This window comes from Oncorhynchus clarkii, chromosome 16 (assembly GCF_045791955.1).
Source record: "Oncorhynchus clarkii lewisi isolate Uvic-CL-2024 chromosome 16, UVic_Ocla_1.0, whole genome shotgun sequence".
NCBI lineage: Eukaryota > Metazoa > Chordata > Actinopteri > Salmoniformes > Salmonidae > Oncorhynchus > Oncorhynchus clarkii.
Window position 1 is genome coordinate 19,335,280 of NC_092162.1, and position 21,446 is coordinate 19,356,725.

The 21,446-nt window shown below is 43.4% G+C and overlaps 1 protein-coding gene across 1 annotated transcript in view; it reads left to right on the plus strand.

The window, feature by feature from the left end:
- The first annotated feature begins 1,288 nt into the window (after window positions 1-1,288).
- Window positions 1,289-21,446, plus strand: part of LOC139367497 (dynein axonemal heavy chain 3) — a 46,141-nt gene continuing 25,983 nt past the window's right edge. Inside the window, exons 1-25 of the mRNA XM_071105727.1 lie at window positions 1,289-1,306; window positions 1,421-1,522; window positions 1,669-1,876; window positions 2,192-2,352; window positions 2,649-2,841; window positions 3,128-3,323; window positions 3,907-4,032; window positions 6,368-6,563; window positions 8,047-8,226; window positions 8,893-9,029; window positions 9,180-9,285; window positions 11,983-12,161; window positions 12,382-12,566; window positions 12,870-12,993; window positions 13,326-13,479; window positions 13,727-13,871; window positions 14,098-14,309; window positions 14,642-14,733; window positions 15,251-15,365; window positions 19,166-19,282; window positions 19,542-19,721; window positions 19,821-19,957; window positions 20,361-20,562; window positions 20,757-20,849; window positions 20,970-21,080. Of these exons, the coding sequence (XP_070961828.1) occupies window positions 1,289-1,306; window positions 1,421-1,522; window positions 1,669-1,876; window positions 2,192-2,352; window positions 2,649-2,841; window positions 3,128-3,323; window positions 3,907-4,032; window positions 6,368-6,563; window positions 8,047-8,226; window positions 8,893-9,029; window positions 9,180-9,285; window positions 11,983-12,161; window positions 12,382-12,566; window positions 12,870-12,993; window positions 13,326-13,479; window positions 13,727-13,871; window positions 14,098-14,309; window positions 14,642-14,733; window positions 15,251-15,365; window positions 19,166-19,282; window positions 19,542-19,721; window positions 19,821-19,957; window positions 20,361-20,562; window positions 20,757-20,849; window positions 20,970-21,080 (3,669 nt within the window). The remainder of the gene's footprint in view (window positions 1,307-1,420; window positions 1,523-1,668; window positions 1,877-2,191; window positions 2,353-2,648; window positions 2,842-3,127; window positions 3,324-3,906; window positions 4,033-6,367; window positions 6,564-8,046; window positions 8,227-8,892; window positions 9,030-9,179; window positions 9,286-11,982; window positions 12,162-12,381; window positions 12,567-12,869; window positions 12,994-13,325; window positions 13,480-13,726; window positions 13,872-14,097; window positions 14,310-14,641; window positions 14,734-15,250; window positions 15,366-19,165; window positions 19,283-19,541; window positions 19,722-19,820; window positions 19,958-20,360; window positions 20,563-20,756; window positions 20,850-20,969; window positions 21,081-21,446) is intronic.

Consider the following 21,446-nt stretch of genomic DNA (forward strand, 5'->3'; position numbering starts at 1 on the left):
GACAGCACAGAAAATATAGGACTCATATTTCCCTCACTATAATTTCATCACTATGGTAATTCATCAAAAGCAGCATAAGAAAACCCAAAACATAAGTAAAAGCAGGCATCATATGCCTACCTGGAATGTAGGATGAGAAGTCTACTTAGTCTACTCTCTCGTGAATTGAGATGCAGGTCTTCAATGTCACTGTGCAACCTTGAAACAACAATATTAGTCTTAAAAAATCCCAAAGTTGGCTTTCTTTTAAATCTCAGAGAACAGTTGAATAAGTTTGTCCTCTGTTTGCCACATCAGCGCAACCAAACCCTCACTGACCTCACTACCACGAACTAGCTTGTTGTGACCCCTAGTGGCCATTAGAAACTTTTTGTAAATCGATGTTTTCACATACATTAGCGGTACTGATAGTAGGCGTGGGAATCCCCTTTGTCCAATCTCCCTATCAACAATCATCCCGTGTTGAAGCATAATATGATTGCGTTTATGGATGACTGCATGCACAAATAAATCTTCAAATCCCATATGTATGACTCAGCTAAGTGTATTCTGTCAAGTCTCTCAGTCAGAACAAAATCTCATGACAGGCAAAGAACTGTCTTTCTAGTCCAGCTCAAGCACAATATTTGGTACTATTTGCTGGTCATTCTAAGTAAAAACATTTGATTGAAACATATGCCTAAAAGTTTTCGTGCCTCACGTTGCTAGGTAACGACAGCTGTTACCATGGGAGAGAAGTCCCCGGATAGAGACATTGTAGCTGATTGTAGTTCTTTAACTACAGAATAGTGTCATCAACATTGATTTTTCCCATTCTTATATTAGCCGGGTAGAATGGTGGACTACAGTAGCTACTTCGCCTACAACTCTTCATGACAATGGCTGTATGAGTTGGTGCCATAGTTGGTATTTCAAGCGGTGTGGCAGTGGCACTTTGAAAACTTTGTGAGAGATGTCACAAACGAAGCTTTGTGATACATTTTAGGAATGGCATTTGCTAAGAAACGACATGTTGCCAGAATGGAAATTCTGTCGCGAAAGCACCAGCAACAGGTAGGCTAATTGTGACATACTGTAATGGAATGTTGCGGGTGTATTGGAATGTTTCAAATCATTCTGTGCGGATACAATTGCATCGCACATTGGTGTGCGCAGGTTTGCAGTGGGTTCGTGTGTTTTAGACACATATTTCAAAGGGTTTAGTCTTTAAAAACATGTTATATCCGCTGTATAACCACTGCCTCTAGCTTGACGTTACTTATTTAATTGACAATTTCCTAAATTAAAAATGGAACGCTTAAAAGAGGTAGGCTATGCTTTGTTTTGATAACTAAATTATGCATACAACATAAGTGTGTTTGTGAATGTAATGGCCAGAGAGCCTTGCTCAGCTGAGTGAGAGTTTCTATTTGAACTGCAGATGGAGGATGATTCTATATATAACATGAGTCATGCAAGAGGACTACCTGGTCTCCCACCTCAGCCCCAGGCCTCTAGTGAAGAACCGTCAGAGCTTTACCAAGTAAGACCTTTATGTAAAGAAGCCAGTCCCTAAAGTGCTATTGATTGGTGGGAAATTATTATTAGTGTGTTCCTTTGTATGCATACCTACTAGGACAATTCCATGTCATTCCTGCAAGTTAACTCATTACTTTTAAATTGTTCCAGATTGTTCTCAGGCACAGCCATCACCCACCCATCCTCCAGAACACCTCTTGGACTCTGGCTGTCCCTTATAAGGAACAACGGCACCATCGCACCCCCAGTGAGTCCATTGGGAACAACTACAGCCCCCGGGCTCGTCACCTGAAGATCAGAAACCTACAGAGGAGACCTGGAACCGTCAAAGACTCACTTGGGGATGTACCTGCACCTTGTATCCTTTTGACATTTTCATATGTGAATATTTCTGATTCTGATTCATCCCACTGTTGCTACTTTGCTGACCACCTGATCGGTGCTGAATTGAGTGGCATCAAAACAATAATATCCAAAACAAGATAGAATATTTTATCTTAATTCTCATTTTAGCATCTAGCCCAGCTGAGAAGAGAAAGAGACTCACCCCCAGGGGATGGTAAAATACCTATCAAATACATCAACATTAAGTGTTGACCACTGAAATCTGAACAAAGGGGTGTCATTGAAGTGGTCTTTGTAATGCTTTGTCATCTCAATCCCAGGGATTCAGCTCCTGACACCTCGATCTCACCTGGACTTAAGTTCAGCCCCAGAGAGCCTCTGCCCCCCATCAGCCGACCCCTGACTCCCAAACAGCAGCTGGACATCATGCGGCGCCAAGAGGAACAGATGTGGCCTTTTGAGACAGAACCTACAGAAAGAGACCTGGAGGTAAGCATCCAGAATAGAATAGATAAGGAAATAGAATAGATAGGGAAATATAATGGAATATGGAAGGAAATAGAATAGAGAAGGAAATATTATATATTATATAGAATTACATAGAATGTAACCGAATAGAGGAGAATAGAATAGTGTGAATAGAATAGAGCAGGCAATTAGAACAGTATAGCCTCCAGTCCATTCAACCAATTTAGTCAGTCAATTGTTCCATTGCTTTCACTCTTTTGGCAGCGTGTTCATTTTGGATGTATACTTGATGTGAAGTGTTTTGCTGATTTCTACAGAGGTACGTGTACTACATTAGTAACGGCGTCCACAGCCCAATGCTGGCCCACCAGCCCCCCCAGCAGATTAAGAACATAATGAAGCTCCTGCCCCCTGGCATTCAGGACAGCAGCAGGGACATGGAGATACTGAAGGGGAATCTGCTAGATGAGGTCAACAAAGACTACGGCTTCAGTCTCAAGAAGAGCATAGGTGAGCAATACTACCAGTAGCAGGAGAATTTGTTACATGACTGCAATGTTTCTTACATGTACCGCAATACTACTTTCATTTATTAATACACTACTCGTAATGAGTGTACTAATAATGTAGATAGTCATTTTAATTTTACTATCCAGCAACAACTGAAAATAATATAGCCTACACATATTTGCAAATATTCCTATCAAAGCAATGTGGTTGTCTATCAAATCACCCTTCCCCCACTGAAAGTTCCCTTGCCTCCATGTTTTCTGTCTCCCCTCTTGGATCCAACCAGTTGACTACATCCTGAGGGATCCGTCGGAGAGGCAGCGTCTGTTCATCTCCAGCATCCCCAGGCCCTTCCCCAGGAGGGTGATCCGAGGGCCCGTCCCCTGGGCCTGCAATTACAGCCAGGCCCACACCTGGCAGAGCCAGCACCTCTTCACTCTCAACCCCATGATGTTCCACCTGCAAGACCTCTGGGTGAACAGGTAGCCTAGTAGCCTGAGCAAAGACTGGCTTAAAATGAGCATCAACTGCAACCGTTTCCATTTTGTGTCAGGGTTTGTAGTTCCAGTAAACTAGGTAACAAAATGGTTTGCGTAGGTTTACATTCCCCAAATCACAGATCACATTTGGTAGTAGGTCTACCAAATACACTGTTACACTGTTGCTCTGGCAACCAATCTGTTTACCAATCTGTTTAAATAAACTGTTTACCAAAAAAAAAACATAAGGAAGCAAAACTAAGCTCAGTACCATAAAACAAGCTAAACAATTGTTTAAATTGTTTAAATGATCTAATCTCCTCCCTGTGGATCAGAAGATAGAGTTTCAGATACAGTTTCTTAATGGACTTGCCTGAACCTATGCATGGTGCTCTGTTGATCTCCTGTATTAACCTGCATTCGTTGATCAAACCAAGTGAATCACCATGAACCCCTACTGTTAATAACCATGTCTTAAATGTCTCAAATAAGAGTTGATCGGTGTGCGAAAGTAAAGTGGACACACAGTTCAGATAACACAAGTTAACCCTTATGTCTCTCTGTCTTTCTTTTCTCATCCTTTCAGTTTCTCCTCCTTGAGGTTTGTGAGACTAGGGGACCTTTTCTCTGCCAACTTCCCCCTGCTGCCCACCGAGTTTGAAGACCTGATTCAGAGACAGTGCCAAATCACCAGGGACGACCTGGCTAATAGGTTAGTAACCTACTGTCTTCAGTCAGTCAGGCAGGCAGTTAATCAAACAATCAGTGAAACAGTCAGTCAGCCAGCCAGACAGACGGGTAGATAGTCAGTCAAGTCAACCAGATAGACAGACAGTCAGAGCCTGTAAGACAGTCATTCAGCCAGGTAGACAGACAGGCGGGTTGACATACAGGTTGGCAGATAGGCCAAGGTCTGCATGGCTAATCCCGGTGTTGTAGTGAGAGTCTCATGTCTTCTCCTTGTTCACTGTGTCATACCCCTGTCATGTCTTTCTTCTCACTTAAGGATTCCATTGCAACCTGCTGTGTTTAGAGCAAGGGACCAGTAAACATGATTTGTGGCTGAAATATGAGCCATTGAAATTTCACAAAAATGTGTTGATTTTTTTTCTGAGTTTGTGCCTGCTTGGATACCATTGTTCTCTGACAGTTCAGTTTCCCTTGCCAACCACAGTAGAGCCAAAGGAGATCATGTTCTGGTGTGGCGCTGTTGAAATGCCTAAACATTGCACCAGTTGCTAGGTTTCGTCCTTTTTCTGGAGGCGGAATAGAGTAACATACATACAGGGGACACATACATGTGTCACAACAATAGTACACACATACAGGGGACCAGCAAGCAAGCACCTACTGTATCAGACCACTGTATCAGACCACTGTAAGCGGCAGAATGCTGGTGGCAACTATCCTATCAACCACTGGTGGCAAAATGGTGTCACACCGCTGCCAGCAAGCCTCTATTCAATCACTGGGGGCATATACAGTGAACAAAAATATAAACTCAAAATGTAAAGTGTTGGTCCTATGTTTCATAAGCTGAAATAAAAGATCCCTGCCATTTTCTACATGCACAGAAAGCAAATTTCTCTCAAATGTTGTGCACAAATTGGTTTACATCCCTGTTATTGAGCACTTCTCCTTTGCCAAGATAATCCAGCCACCTGACAGGTGTGGCATATCAAGAAGCTGATGAAACAGCATGCTCATTACATAGGTGCACCTTGTGCTGGGGGACAATTAAAGGCTACTGTAAAATGTGCAGTTTTGTCACACTACACAATGCCACAGATATTTCAAGTTTTGAGGGAGTGTGCAATTGGCATGCTGACTGCAGGAATGTCCACCAGAGCTGTTGCCAGAGAATTTAATGTTAATCTCTCTACCATAAACCGCCTCCAATGTCGTTTTAGAGAATTTGGCAGTACGTCCAACCGGCCTCACAATCGCAGACCATGTGTAACCACACCAGACCAGGACCTCCACATCCGGCTTCTGAGACCACAACCTAAAAAAATCACACAAACTGTCAGAAACCGTCTCAGGGAAGCTCATCTGCGTACTCGTTGTCCTCACCAGGGTCTTGACCTGACTGCAGTTCGGCATCGTAACCCACTTCAGTGGGAAGATGCTCACCTTTGATGGCCACTGGTATTCTGGAGAAGTGCGCTCTTCACAGATGAATACAGTTTAAACTGTACTGGCAGATGGCAGACAGCGTGTATGGCGTTGTGTGCGCGAGTGGTTTGCTTATGTCAACGTTGTGAACAGAGTGCCACACTGTGGTGGTGGGGTTATGGTATGGGCAGGGATAAGCTGTGGACAACGAACACAACTGCATTTTATTGATGGCAATTTGAATGCACAGAGATACCTTGATAAGATCCTGAGGCCCATTGTCGTGCCATTCATCTGCCGGCATCACCTATGCATGGTCCCATGTCCCAAGGATTTGTACACAATTCCTGGAAGCTGAAAATGACCCAGTTCTTCCATGGCATGCATACTCAGCAGACATTTCACCCATTGAGCATGTTTGGGATGCTCTGGATTGACACGTACGACAGCGTATACCAGTTCCAAATATCCAGCAACTTCGCACAGCCATTGAAGAGGAGTGGGACAACATTCCACAGGCCACAATTAACAGCCTGATCAACTCTATGCGAAGGACATGTGTTGCGCTGGATGAGGCAAATGGTGGTCACACCAGATACTGATTGGTGTTCTGATCTACCTCCCTACCTTTTTTTTAAAGGTATCTGTGACCAACAGATGCGTATCTGTATTCCCAGTCATGTGAAATCCATAGATTGGGGCTTAATACATTTATTTCAATTGACTGATTTCCTTATAAAATCAAATCAAATTTTATTTGTGACATACACATGGTTAGCAGATGTTAATGCGAGTGTAGCGAAATGCTTGTATGAACTGTAACTCAGTAAAATCTTTGAAATGGTTGCATATTGTGTATATATTATTGTTCGGTGTACGTACAACAATCCCTCATGTGGACTATATGAGACCCCAGTGCCTGTGTTTTGCAGGTGGCTGCCGCGCTGTGTGTCCCTGTTTGTCACCTACAAGAACCTTTGGCTGCCCCTGGTGCCCCAGAGTGACCACGTGGCCCCAGTCAGTGCCCAGGAGTTCTTCTCCTGCGTGGCCGCCCTCATGTCCCTACAGCTCCGGAGCCTGATCATTGCCTCCCTGCAGGACCTGCTCCAGTTCTTCACCCTGCACCAGGTCTGTCTAACCACTCAACTCTGTCAGGGTTCAACCACGGTTCAACTATCTATACAAGGGGTGTCAAACAAATGGCCCCGCAAGCCCATTCAATCCGGCCTGTTATCCCCGGATTTATTTTCTTGTGGGACGATCTCAATCGACATTCAAATTACTAAAACCAAATCGAAACTGTGCCCGAAATAATAATGGACCTACAGTTTAAGTCGGAAGTTTACATACACTTAGGTTGGAGTCATTAAAAGTTGTTTTCCAACCACTCCACAAATTTTTTGTTAATAAACTATAGTTTTGGCAAGTTGGTTAGGACATCTACTTTGTGCATGACACAAGTCATTTTTCCAACAATAGTTTACAGACAGATTATTTCACTTATTCACTTATTTCACTGTATCACAATTCCAGTAGGTCAGAAGTTTACATACACTAAGTTGACTGTGCCTTTAAACGGCTTGGAAAATTCCAGAAAATTACAGTGGGGCAAAAAAGTATTTAGTCAGCCACCAATTGTGCAAGTTCTCCCACTTAAAAAGATGAGAGAGGCCTGTACAAAAGACAAAATGAGAGAGAAAAAATCCAGAAAATCACATTGTAGGATTTTTTATGAATTTATTTGCAAATTATGGTGGAAAATATGTATTTGGTCACCTACAGTCAGTTAAGAACAAATTCTTATTTACAATGACGGCCTAGGAACAATGGGTTAACTGCCTGTTCAGGGGCAGAACGACAGATTTGTACCTTGTCAACTCTGGGATTTGAACTTGCAACCTTCCGGTTACTAGTCCAACGCTCTAACCACTAGGCTACCCTGTAGAGCGGATCTGGTCTGATCAAACGGGTGTAATCGAGTTAGGGTAAACCATGTGTGTAACTATAGATCAGGGGAATCAAACTCACAGACGATGCAATCAGCATCACTCTGCACACTGCCCTATCCCATCTGGAAAAGAGGAATAACTACAGTTGAAGTCGAAAGTTTACATACAATTAGGTTGGAGCCATTAAAATGTATTTTTCAACCACTCCACAAATCTCTTGTTAACAAACTATACTTTTGGCAAGTCGGTTAGGACATCTACTGTCACGCGGAATGACGCCGGAGAGACGAAGCAGGTACGGGGAGTAAACATTTAATAAATGACGGACATATAACGAGACAGGCACAGCGTCAGCAAACAGAAACTAAGAGAAGAAACAATCAATGCAGCAGCGGGGAACAGAACAAGGGAACAGACAAATATAGGGAATAAAGGAACATGTGATAAGTGAGACCAGGTGAGTCCAATAACGCTGATGCGAGTGACGAGGGAAGGCAGGTGTGGGTGATGGATGGCAGGAGCGTGTGATGCAGGGTAATCTGGCACCCTCAAGGGACAGGGGAAGGGAAGAGCGGGACACATACTGTGCCTATATATTTAAATTAGTTCATTATAAAGAAGACCAATGTTATTTCTTCTGTTCTCTATGATTTGTTGGACAGGACGGGAATGACTTTGGTGAAGTGTTTGACGAGATGCGCTTCGTGCAGCCTCAGGTGCTGCTGGTCAAGCTGAGGGTGGAGGAGCCTCGCATTGTCTTCCTGCCCAGCCTTCAGGAATGCTGGGAGCTCATCCACCGGGGCTTCATGGAGATCATCAAGAGCGCCCAGAAACTCCCACGGGTATAAAAAAAAAAAGAACTCTCAGCCTGCTGTCCTTTCAGTTCTTCATGATTAATGTTCAGTTGTTTATCTAATCTGTTCAATCTATTTCTGTAATTAAAACATTTCCAATATTAACAGTTTAAAGTGGCAGTGCCATCCTGTTTTATGATATTTCCACCCTATGAGGTTGAAATAAAACTCTGAAATTGTGAAAAATATGATAATGCCCTTTTAGTGTAAGAGATTTTGAAAATATATCCTGGAATTACAGCCTGTTTAGATGGGATGGAGTTTTTGGCCCACATGATGACATCACAATCTGATCAGATTATTCTGACCAATGATCATTCATCTTTTATTTGCATATGTATCCTCATACTTTGAAGTGGTAAGCGGGGTAGGCTCAGAGTCTAAATGATCCTAACCGCACAGACCGATAATTTCAATGGCAAAAGGAGGCTCAGGGAAATAAATGACTAAACAAATATTTTGAGTTATTTTCATGGAAAAAACTCACAGTGATTTATTAAACATATACAGTTAAAAAATGTAATAAAAAAAAGCCTGCATGTGGGCTTTAAAATCGTTTACTCACATTTGTACCCATTGAATGTGACCAATTTGTTCTGGTGCTCAGCATGGAAAGGATTGTGACTGACAGTTTGTCTGGTCTTCTCTGTACAGGTGGAGTGTAACCTGTTCCCAGAAATCCAGGGACAGGGCCTTTATCTGCACTCCGTCAGACCTGATGAGCTGCTGGTCACAGACCTGATCAACAGAGCCAAGAACATCTTCCAGAAGAACACTGTGGGACCAAAGAAGTATGGGGACATAACTAAACCTATACTACCTAAATTTGAGTCAACTATCTGACATTCTACTTTCTTCCAATACTTTTATGTTAACCTGTTTGGTGGATGAAGGTTCTTTTAAGAAAATGACTCATTGCAATATTTCAATATGATCTCCAGGTACCTGAACGTGTATAAGAAGTACAGCAACCTACTAGACAACACTGCAAAGCAGGATATAGTGGCGTTCCTCAAAGAAAAACATTCCCTGCAAGGTTTTACTAAGGTAGATTTGCCTCTCTGCCGTCCTTCCTTCAAACACTACTAGTAGACCTACAGTACCAGTCAAAAGTTTGGACACACCTACTTATTCAAGGATTTTTCTGAATTTTTAAATATTTTCTACATTGTACAATAATAGTGAAGACATTAAAACTATGAAATAACACATGTGGAATCATGTAATAACCATAAAAGTGTTAAACAAATCAAAATACATTTTATATTTGGGATTCTTCAAAGTAGCCACCGTTTGCCTTGATTACAGTTTTGCACACTCTTGGCATTCTCTCAACCAGCTTCACCTGCAATGCTTTTCCAACAGTCTTGAAGGAGTTCCCACATATGCTGAGCACCTGTCGGCTGCTTTTCCATCTCAATTGGGTTGAGGTCTGGCCATCTGATGCAGCACTCCATCACTCTCCTTCTTGGTCAAATAGCCCTTACACAGCCTGTTGTGTCTTTGTCCTGTTGGAAAACAAATGATAGTCCCACTAAGCGCAAACCAGATGGGATGGCGTATCGCTGTTGAATGTTGTGGTAGCCATGCTGGTTAAGTGTGCCTTGAATTGTAAATAAATCACAGACAGTGTTACCAGTAAAGCACCCCCACAGCATCACACCTCCTCCTCCATGGTTCACGGTGCGAACCACACACGTGGAGATCATCCGTTCAACTACTCTGCGTCTCACAAAGACACGGCAGTTGGAACCAAAAATCTCACATTTGGACTCGTCAGACCAAAGGACTGATTTCCACCAGTCTAATGTCCATTGCTCGTATTTCTTGGCCCAAGCAAGTACCTTCTTCTTATTGGTGTCGGTGTCCTTTAGTAGTGGTTTCTTTGCAGCAATTCAAACATGAAGGCCTGATTCACACAGTATCCTCTGAACAGTTGATATTGAGATGTCTGTTACTTGAACTCTGTGAAACATTTATTTGTGTCACGCCTGCCAAGCTGCCTTCATTACGCACACCTGTCACCATCATTACGCGCTGCAGCGCTCATTGGACTCACCAGGATTCCTTCACTTTGTTGATTGCCCCGTCTATATCTGTCTGTTCCTCCGGTGGGTCCCTGTGTCAGCATTATTGTCATTGATGTCATTATTTTTCCCCTGTCCAGACACTTTTCCTGTTCTGTTTCATGTTCGTTGTTTATTAATGTTCACTCCCTGTACTTGCTTCTCATCTCCAGCGTCGATCCTCACAGAATGCTGACACCAGTAAAGGAAGCATCAGGGAGTTTTTGTTTTTTGTTTTGGTTGGTGACGTCGGGTCCTGGTGCCGTCGCCGATGGAACCGGTAGTGCCTCAGCTAGCTCGTCGGGCTTCAACGCCTTAGCTGGCTCGAGAGGTCTTCTTGCCTCGGTCGGCACGTCATGCTTCAGCCGGCCCATCAGGCTCCCGCGCCTTAGCCGGTTCGTCAGGCTCCCACGCCTCGGCGGAATCGTCTGGCTTTCACGCATCAGCTGGATCGTTGGGTTCCCACGCCTCTGCTGGCTCGTCGGTCTTCTACGCCTCAGCCAGCTTGTCCAGCGCCCATCCCTCGGCCGGCCCGTTAGGCTCACCCAGGTGGGACGCCGCGTGGCACCCCTAGAGGGGGGGGGGGTACTCTGCCTGCTCCCGCTCCTCCTCTCTGGCTCTCGAGGGCGCCAAGCTGCCTTCATTATGCACACCTGTCACCATCATTACGCGCTGCAGCACTCATTGGACTCACCTGGATTCCTTAACTTTGTTGATTGCCCCGTCTATATCTGTCTGTTCCTCCGGTGGGTCCCTGTGTCAGCATTATTGTCAGTGATGTCGTAATTTTTCCCCTGTCCAGACTCTTTTCCTGTTCTGTTTCATGTCCGTTGTTTATTAAATGTTTACTCCCTGTACTTGCTTTTCGTCTCCAGCGTCGATCCTCACAATTTGGGCTGAAATTTCTGAGGCTGGTGACTAATGAACTTATCCTCTGCAGCAGAGCTAACTCTGGGTCTTCCTTTCCTGTAGCAGTCCTCATGAGAGCCAGTTTCATCATAGTGCTTGATGGTTTTTTACAACTGCACTTGAAGAAACTTTCAAAGTTCTTCAAAATTTCCAGATTGACTGACCTTCATGTCTTAAAGTAATGATGGTCTGTTGTTTCTCTTTGCTTATTTAAGCTGTTCTTGCCATAATTGTGGACTTGATCTTTTACCAAATAGGGCTATCTTCTGTATACCACACCTACCTTATCACAACACAAATGATTGGCTCAAATGCATTAAGAATAAAATATATTCCACAAATGAACTTTTAACAAGGCACACCTGTTAATTGACGTACATTCCAGGTGACTGCCTCATGAAGCTGTTTGAGAGAATGCCAAATGTATGCAAAGCTGTCATCAAGGCAAAGGGTGGCTACTTTGAAGAGTGTCAAATATAAAATATATTTTGATTTGTTTAACACTTTTTTTTGGTTACTACATGATTCCGTATGGGTTATTTTATAGTTTTGATGTCATTACTATTATTCTACAATGTAGAAAATAGTAAAAATAAAGAAACCCTGGAATGAGTAGGTGTGTCCAAACTTTCGACTGGTACTGTATAACCTAAAAAATATTCAACCATTTAACATGAATTGCATTGTCAAGCTGAAAATAGAGGCTATTATTCGAATGGCGAACTTGGAGATCGGATGAGAACACTTACTTCTACCCACCCCTTCTCAGAAAATCGAGGGTGTGCAGCAGTTGTGGAAGGAGATTGCCTCAATGCACATCACAGTGCCCCTGTCCATGTTTTGCCTGGACGTGCTGAGCCTGAACAAGGACCTGTGTGACCGCGCTGAGAGGCTGAAGGACAGGCTCATCGTCTTCGAGGTGGACGAGAACCGAGAGCTCAACAAGAGGTGAGAGAGGGAAGAACTCCTTATGTTTTAGAACTACACTACCCATAAGACCACACTTTACACAAAAATGACTGGATGGTAAATCCACTCAATTATGTAATGCTCTTACTATTGTGTACTAATGTTACTGCTACCTTTGAAGTGTTTGACTTATAACAAAGAGCTACATCTCCCATACTGTTGGAAGAAAATAATCAGAAATCCGATTTTCTTTTTCTAGCATCTGTCACCGCTATGATGAGATCGCTGCAACCATCACAGGGGCCCCAGGCAACACGGAGGAGCTGGTGGCCCTGAACCAGTACCTAAAGCACACCAGCGAGGTGACCGTCCACAAGCTGAAAGATGAGATCAACGAGGCCGCCAACCGTCTCAGCTTCCTCTTGGACTACGCCACCCTGCCTCGTGCGTAATGGAGGACCTCGGTCGATAGTTGTTTACGGTTGGGGATTTGGGCATAGAATTGAGATGCACTGAGCAGATATGCTGTTTGGTCATGTAGAGTAGAACACCTGTCGTTCTAGGAAACACATTTCTGCATTGGGATTTAAATGGGGAAATTTTATGGATCGCGAAGGTGTTATCCATAAGATTTCAAGTTAATTTAATTGGATAACGCCTTTGAAGTGTTACTGCTTATTGTGTTGGAGGTTTTGCATGTTTAGTTCTATACCTACCATGATATCTCTGTGCTCTCTCTCTCTCCAGACAATGATGTGAAGTTGAACAGTAGTGTGTTCCACTGGCCAGAACAGATCCTGGCTGTGTTTGAGATCAGTAAGAGCCGTCTGGCCACCAGGAGAGAACATGCCGAGGACCACCTCCTCAAGAGGTAGACACCAGTACACATTGACAGTCCTGACCCTAATAAGGCTAATCCTCATCCCGAACCATCATGTCAACTTTACAACCGGAACCTCCAATACTAAACCTTGCATTGAGACATCTCTTCTATTCTTTTTTCTTTAATTTCTTTTCTCTCTCTCTCTCTCTCTCTCTCTCTCTCTCTCTCTCCGTGCTCTTTCTCTCTCTCTCTCTCTCTCTCTCTCTCTCTCTCTCCCTGCCCTCTTTCTCTTCATGAAATACACACTAAACCAAAACAGCAATACTAGACCAAAACCACAGACGTCTTTTGTCTCATGCTGAGTCTCCTCTCCTCCTCAGGACAGCAGAGTTTGACCAGATGTTGCAGTGTGTGGGGAAGGAGGTGGAGGCCTTCAAGAAGAAGGAGCTGATGAGCCTGGAGGAGATGAAAAACAACGTGGAGAAGCTCAACGAGCTCACCTCCTGTCTGGACGCCGCCGTCACCGAACTGGACGTGAGTGAAAGGAAAATTGGAAAATGGTTCAAACTGAATCTGTTTTTTTTCTGTTTATGAATTGTTTCACTTCACTAACTCAGTTTGGACCTGCCGTCACTGAAACTGCTTGTAATGATATGCGATATGCAAAACGAATTTGTCAGCCATCGGATCACCTTGTGGGTTTTGTTGCTGTGTTTGCTGCTTTTGCTACTGAATGACTTTCACGTGGTACTGGTTTGTCGCCTTCTCCTCTCACCTCCAGGACATCAACAAAGAGGAGACTCTGCTGGAGAAGGAGCAGAGCCAGTTCCCCATGCTGCAGACCCTGATGGGCAACAAGCAGCCCTATGACCAGCTGTGGACCAATGCCCTCAACTTCCAGAACAAATCAGAGATCTGGATGAATGGTACAGAACTACACACAGGCCATGTTGTAAAACATGTATCAAGATGTATCATAGTTTTATGATAAATGTCAACTGGTATTATAACTTTAATGGTTCCACGCATAAGATTTTTAATAGAAAGAACTGCCGTAATAACTGTATATTTTGTTTCTACACATTGTGGTCCGAAATTATTGTTTGTTTGCTTACTTGTTTGTGTACTCTCATCTTGCGCCTCACTTCCCAGGTCCCTTCCTCCACCTGAATGCTGAGAAGATCTCAGAAGAGCTGGTCACTATGTGGAGGACCATGTACAAGCTGACCAAGTCCTTCTCCGACCTGTCAGGGCCGCGCCGCGTGGCCGACAGCTTCAAGATCAAGATTGACAAATTCAAGCAGCACCTGCCCATCCTAACCACCATCTGTAATCCTGGCATCAAGGACCGTCACTGGGAGAGAGTCAGTACCCTAACCCTCCCTCTTTGGAGCTCTGAAGCAGAGCACCAACACTGAACCAGGAGACAGAATATAATGTGTTTTTAAGGATTTATGTATGATAACACATTACAAAACATTGTCAGCTTGTCCTAAAATTGGAGTTAGTCTGAAAATGGGTCATATTTTGTTATTTAAAAAAAAAACGTTATTATCATTAACAGTCAGTAGCCAAAGTACAACTCTTATCAGTACCAGACAGTTCAACCTCAGATAAGATGGCCAGTGAGTCCTGCATACCTGTGATCCATGAAGCTGAGATGAATAATTGATGCTTCTCTGTGTCCTGTTTTCAGATCAGCACCATCGTGGGCTTCGATGTCAAGCCAGATGTGGACACCTCACTGTTTAACATGGTGGAGCTGGGCCTGTCCAAGTTCTCCGACAAGTAAGAACCCATCATTCCTACACTACACTCTGCCTTAGCATTGCGATAGATAGGAGGGAACTGAAATCCGAATAATTGTTGGTGAGAAACAGGGACTGTATTGGTGGTTTATTACCATAATGACATTCAATGTGGTATAGTGTTTTACCAGTAGCACCTTACGCGTTAATACCATGGCAAGGAAACAAAACACAAAGCGGATTTGACCTCTTTAGGAAACCAGCCCTAATATTGGAAACAAACATCATTATGTTGTCATCCAGAGTCACCTTTAATTTATTTTCCAAGCTATAGCCCACAATATTTTACATAGAGCAGGTTTATAAAGGACCAAAGAGTATGGTCTGCTTTGTGTTTTCATTTTTGCTATCGAAAGAATATTGCGATACTGGTATTGTCCCAGCCCGAGTGATAATACCGTTTTCAGTGGGTTTCTGCTCTTTTCCATAAATGTGTTAGGTTGTGATTTGCTGTACAATGTGAAGCTGTCTCTGACTTTTCCTTCCTCAACTCTCAGGCTTGAGGAGATAGGGGCGTCTGCCAGTAAGGAGTACTCTCTGGAGAAGGCCATGGAGAAAATGAAGACTGAATGGGCTGAGCTCTGCTTTGCCTTCACTGCCTACAGAGACACGGTAAGCAGCAGCAGGCACGCAAATGCACACACACACACACACACACACACATAGAGTATTAACTAATTACAGAATTTGTCATCTGGACTTATAAATTATTAAAAAGTAACCAAGTATGCCAATATTAGATACTATTACACCCTAGACTGGATCAACTTTCTTAAAGGCCCAATGCAGCCATTTTTATCTCAATATCAAATAATTTCTGGGTAACAATTAAGTACATTATTGTGATTGTTTTCACATAGCTTCTTAGCAAGAACAATTTCTCAAGCAAGGACTGTCTGGGACTGGTGTGAGGGGTAAACTGAAAATGAGCTGTTATAGGCAGAGGTTTGGAACACTCTTATTGGTCTATTAAATAATTTACCACCTGGTGATGTCATCAGGTAGGCCAAAATTCCCACCAAAACAAACAGCTCTTACACTAAATGGCCATTATCATAATTTTCACAATTGTTCAGTATTATTCCAACCTCATAGTGTGGAAATATACAGTACCAGTCAAAAGGGGTTTTCTTTATTTAAACTTTTTTTTTACATTGTAGAATAATAGTGAAGACATCAAATCTATGGAATCATGTAGTAACCAAAAAAGTGTTAAACAAATCAAAGTAGCCACCCTTTGCCTTGATGACAGCTTTGCACACTCTTGGCATTCTCTCAACCAGCTTCAGAGTCTTGAAGGAGTTCTCATATATGCTGAGGACGTGTTTGCTACTTTTCCTTTACTCTGCGATCCAACTCATCCCAAACCATCTCAATTGGGTTGAAGCCGAGTGATTGTGGAGGCCAGGTCATCTGATGCAGCACTCTATCACTCTCCTTCTTCGTCAAATAGCCCTTACACAGACTGTATGTGTGTTGGGTCATTGTCCTGTTGAAAAACAAATTATATTCCAACTAAGGGCAAGCCAGACGGGATGGTGTATCGCTGCAGAATGCTGTGATAGCCATGCTGGTTAAGTGTGTCTTGAATTCTAAATACATCAATGACGGTGTCACCAGCAAATCACCCCCACACCATCACACCTCCTCCATGCTTCACGGTGGGAGCCACACATGCAGAGATCATCCGTTCACCTCTGCGTCTCACAGAGACTAATGCTCGTGTTTCTTGGCCCAAGCAAGTCAAATCAATTTGTATTTGTCACACGCTCCGAATACAACAGGTGTAGACTTTACAGTGAAATGCTTACTTACAAGCCCTTAACCAGCAATGCTGTTTTAAGAAGAAAAAAAAGTGTTAAACTATTTACTAAAATAAACTGAAGTGGTGCAGCCGTCTAAGGCACTGCATCACAGTGCTAGAGGCATCACTACAGACCCTGGTTCAATTCCAGGCTGTATCATAACTGGCAGTGATTGGGAGTCCTATAGGGCCCAGCGTCGTCCGGGTTAGGGTTTGGCCAGAGTAGGCCGTCATTGTAAATAAGAATTTGTTCTTAACTGACTTGCCTAGTTAAATAAAGGTTCAATATAAAAATACATATAATTAAAAATATATATCAATAAAAATAGAAAAATAACAAATAATTAAGGAGCCACAATAAAATAACAGTAACGAGGCTATATTTCCGGGGGTACCGGTACAGAGTCAATGTGCGGGGGCACCTGTTAATTGAGGTAATATGTAGGTAGAGGTAAAGTGACTATGCATGGATAATAAACAGAGAGCAGCAGCATAAATATGGGGGTGGGAGGGGGACAATGCAAATAGTCCGGGTAGCCATTTGATTAGCTGTTCGGGAGTCTTATGGCTTGGGGGTAGAAGCTGTTAAGAAGCCTTTTGGACCTAGACTTGGTACCGCTTGTCATGCGGTAGCAGAGAGACCAGTCTATGACTAGGGTGGCTGAAGTCTTTGGCAAGTTTTTGGGCCTTTCTCTGACACTGCCTGGTATAGAGGTCCTGGATGGCAGGAAGCTTGGCCCCAGTGATGTACTGGGCCGTGCGCACTGCTTAGTGCCTTGCGGTCGGAGGCCGGGCAGTTGCCATACAGTGATGCTCTCAATGGTGCAGCTGTAGAACCTTTTGAGGATCTGAGGACCCATGCCAAATATTTTCAGTCTCTTGAGGGGGAATAGGTTTTGTTGTGCCCTCTTCACGATTGTCTTGGTGTGTTTGGACCATGATATAGTAGTAGTTTGTTGGTGATGTGGACACCAAGGAAGTGGTTTCTTTGCAGCAATTCGACCATGAAGGCCTGATTTACGCAGTCTTCTCTGAACAGTGTCTGTTACTTTAACTCTGTGAAGCATTTGTTTGGGCTGCCATTTCTGAGGCTGGTAATTCTAATGAAGTTATCCTCTGCAGCAGAGGTAACTCTGGGTCTTCCTTTCCTGTGGTGGTCCTTGCCAGTTTCATCATAGCTTTTGATAGTTTTTGCGACTGCGCTTGAAGAAAGTTTTGAAAGTTCTTCAAATTTTCCTGGATTGACTGACCATGTCTTAAAGTAATGATGGACTGTTTTTTTCTCTTTGCTTATTTGAGCTGTTCTTGCCATAAAATGGACTTGGTCTTTTACCAAATAGGGCTATCTTCTCTGTACCACCTCTACCTTGTCAAAGTTAAGTTGTAGTAGGCTGCTTTGTTCTGGAAGTGTTTGTTAGAACCATTCGTCCTTCAGACGTTCCAATGGTTGCTTGATGGGATCTTTCTCGTGTTTTTTGTCAAAGTTCTAGACTACAATATATTACCCAGCTGCAGACTGAGAATGTTTGGTATAGTCTTTGCCTTCTTCACTCGTCGAGTTTCAGAGGGTCTTAACCATTTCGTAACATTCAGCTCACGCTGTCGGTCACGCTGGTCTGTATTTAAATTGCAACCATTTCAACGTATTCAGCTCGCGCTGCACATATGTTTGTTAGGTCTGTTGGTCTGTTGTAAATTTCGTTAGCAGTCCTTTTATGCACTCGCCTTGGAGGGCGGTTCCATCACGTTGCCACAATGTCTGTGCTCACATGGGCGTGGTCACTGACTCGGCAAAAGCTTACATGAAAGACAATTCTCATCTAGAAGGCCAAAATCACATTTAATCTTTTCACAACTTCATATTTAATCATATAAGTTTTACAACATTTAGATGCAAAACTACATTGTGAAAGCTCTTAAAGATACAGTTATCTTGCTATACCATCTGTAATGACATCACAAAATGCTAAATTATATGACATGATTATTGTTTCGATCCCCACCAACCATTCCCCACATGGTTTATGTTAAAAATATTGTTTCAATATCCAATCTTTTGATGTTAAAGTACTGCAAAGTATATTCTAACACTCAGACATTTCATTCTCAATACTGCAAAGGCAAGAGAGAGAAAGTTTACGATAGGTTGTTAAAATCATAAAACTGCCCCCCCTTCCTCTCTGGTGGGAGAGGGGGTGGGGGGGCTCTCTTTGATCCTCACTCAGAAGGAAAAGTCATGACAAGGTGTTTGAGAGAATACCAAGAGTGTGCAAACCTGTCATCAAGGCAAAGGCTGGCTACTTTGAAGAATCTCAAATATTGAACACTTTTTTGGTTACTAGATGATTCCATATATGTTATTTCATAGTTTTGATGTCTTCACTATTATTCTACAATATAGAAAATAGTACAAATTAAGAAAAACCCTTGAATGAGTAGCTGTGTCCAAACTTTTGACTGATACTGTATATAAAACACAGGAAAATCATGTTTTTTACAGCACTGGGCCTTTAATAGGCCAGACTGGTTCAGTTTGATGTGTGCTGTGTGATGTTGGGTGTGGAAAGAAGCCATCTCTTATTCCGCATGTGTGTGTGTGCGAGTGTAGGGTACGAGTATTGTATCTGCAGTGGACGACATCCAAGTGCTCCTAGACGACCACGTCATCAAGACCCAGACCATGCGAGGGTCACCCTTCATCAAGCCCATAGAGGCTGACTGTAAGGTAGGATCATCACACTGCCACCTGTCATCTCTGGTCTACTGGATTGGGTGACATCCCAGTTGAGATCATTCATGGCCATGAAATTGATACTAGCCAATGTTCTCCTGTAATGTACGTTCGTATTGTACATTCCTTCTAAGGGTTTTTAAATCTTTCTGTTTTTCTCACTCTCTCTTTCTTCTTTCTCTTACCTCTCACTTTCTTTATCATTTTCACTTCAATCTCAAATCTCTATTTTCCCTTCTCCCCCCGTTCTCAGCAATGGGAGGAGAAGTTGCTGATGATGCAGGACATCTTGGACTCCATGTTGAAGTGTCAAGCTACCTGGCTCTACCTGGAGCCCATCTTCAGCTCTGAGGACATCATCGCCCAGATGCCTGAGGAGGGACGCAAGTTTGCCATCGTGGACCGATACTGGAAAGATATCATCGCTGAGGCGGTGAGACACACACACACCCCCGAAATGACTGTGTGTGCGTGCCTATATGTGTGTGGGGATTTCCTTATCTTGACCAATACCCTGTATGTGTGTGTTCAGATGAAGGACACGCGTGTGCTGGTGGCTACAGACCAGGCCAACATGCTTGGCCGTCTCGAGGAGGCCAATGTATTTCTGGAGGACATCCAGAGAGGCCTCAACACCTACCTGGAGAAAAAGAGACTATTCTTCCCCAGGTAACTCTAACAACTATTAACATTCTCTTTGAAATTGCCTGTCACTTTGACATACTTTGACAGTATAAGTACCACTGTATGTTAATGCTCACATGAAATGTGTGTATTTTAGCATTTACGTCAATCTTGTGTGTATTCATGTCTATGGGAGACTTGTGAGTTAAGATTGTGTAGCCCATTTAGCCCTTGAAGAGTCAGGCCCTTGGAGAACTGTCAGAACTGTCAACTGATTTAGTATTTAACTGGTACATCTCAATTCAATCACAGTGAATGGCTTATGCTCCAATCAAAATGCAATGAGTCGGAGGATATGTCTGAAAGAGCACCTTATTCCCTTTATAGTGCAATACATAGGGAATAGGCTGCCATCTCGGACTCACCTCTGACTGAATCTAATCCACAGATTCTTCTTCCTGTCCAACGATGAGTTGCTGGAGATCCTGTCAGAGACAAAGGACCCGAGGCGTGTCCAGCCCCACCTGAAGAAGTGCTTCGAGGGCATCGCCAAGCTGGAGTTCACAGAGGACATGGAGATCACTGGCATGATCAGCTCTGAGAAGGAGTTAGTGCCGTTTAGCACCAAGCTCTACCCCGCCAAAGCTAAGGTACTATTGTAGGACACACACACACACACGCATTCAGGCACACACACACACACACACGCTGATGCGTGCATTTCGCACAAGCAAGCATTTCGCTACACTCGCATTAACATCTGCTAATCATGTGTATGTGACAAATACAAATTTGATTTGATTTGATTTGATTTGATGTGCCTGTGTGGTGTGATCCCATGCAGGGCATGGTGGAGAAGTGGCTACAGCAGGTGGAAAGCATGATGATGACCAGCGTTAGAGATGTCATCCACAAAGGAGTGGACCAGTATGTCCAGGTACAGTAAAGACATAAATACAATTTAGAAAATATATATATTTTTTTAATTGAAATGTTTATTGACAATCACACTTCAAATGTATTATTTTTTTTTTTTTTACACATGATTATTTTGCAGGTCCCCAGGAAAAAGTGGGTGTTGCAGTGGCCTGGTCAGGTTGTTATTTGTGCCTCGTCCATTTTCTGGACCAGTGAGGTCTCTGAGGCCATCGAGACCAATACCCTGCACGTGAGTCACTTAATACATAGCATTACCAAAGACAGTACACTATGAAGATAGGCAGAAACTGCATCTCCTATGGAAACCCCTGATCACTCTTGTAGGCAAGTCAAGGCGACGTTGGCTAGCTAAGCTCATGCACAGAAACACGTCATCGGGTCTAACAGTCGTCTTGCGTCGAACTGAGCATGTGCAGGCCGTCAAATCAAAGGCACACCTTCGACGACGCTGGGCCAATTGTGCGCCACCATATGGGACTCCCAATCATGGCCGGTTGTGATACAGCCTGGAATCGAACCAGGGTGAGGTGTAGTGACACCTCAAGCACTGCGATGCGGTGCCTTAGACCACTGAGCCCAAGCAAGAATGTTTTCA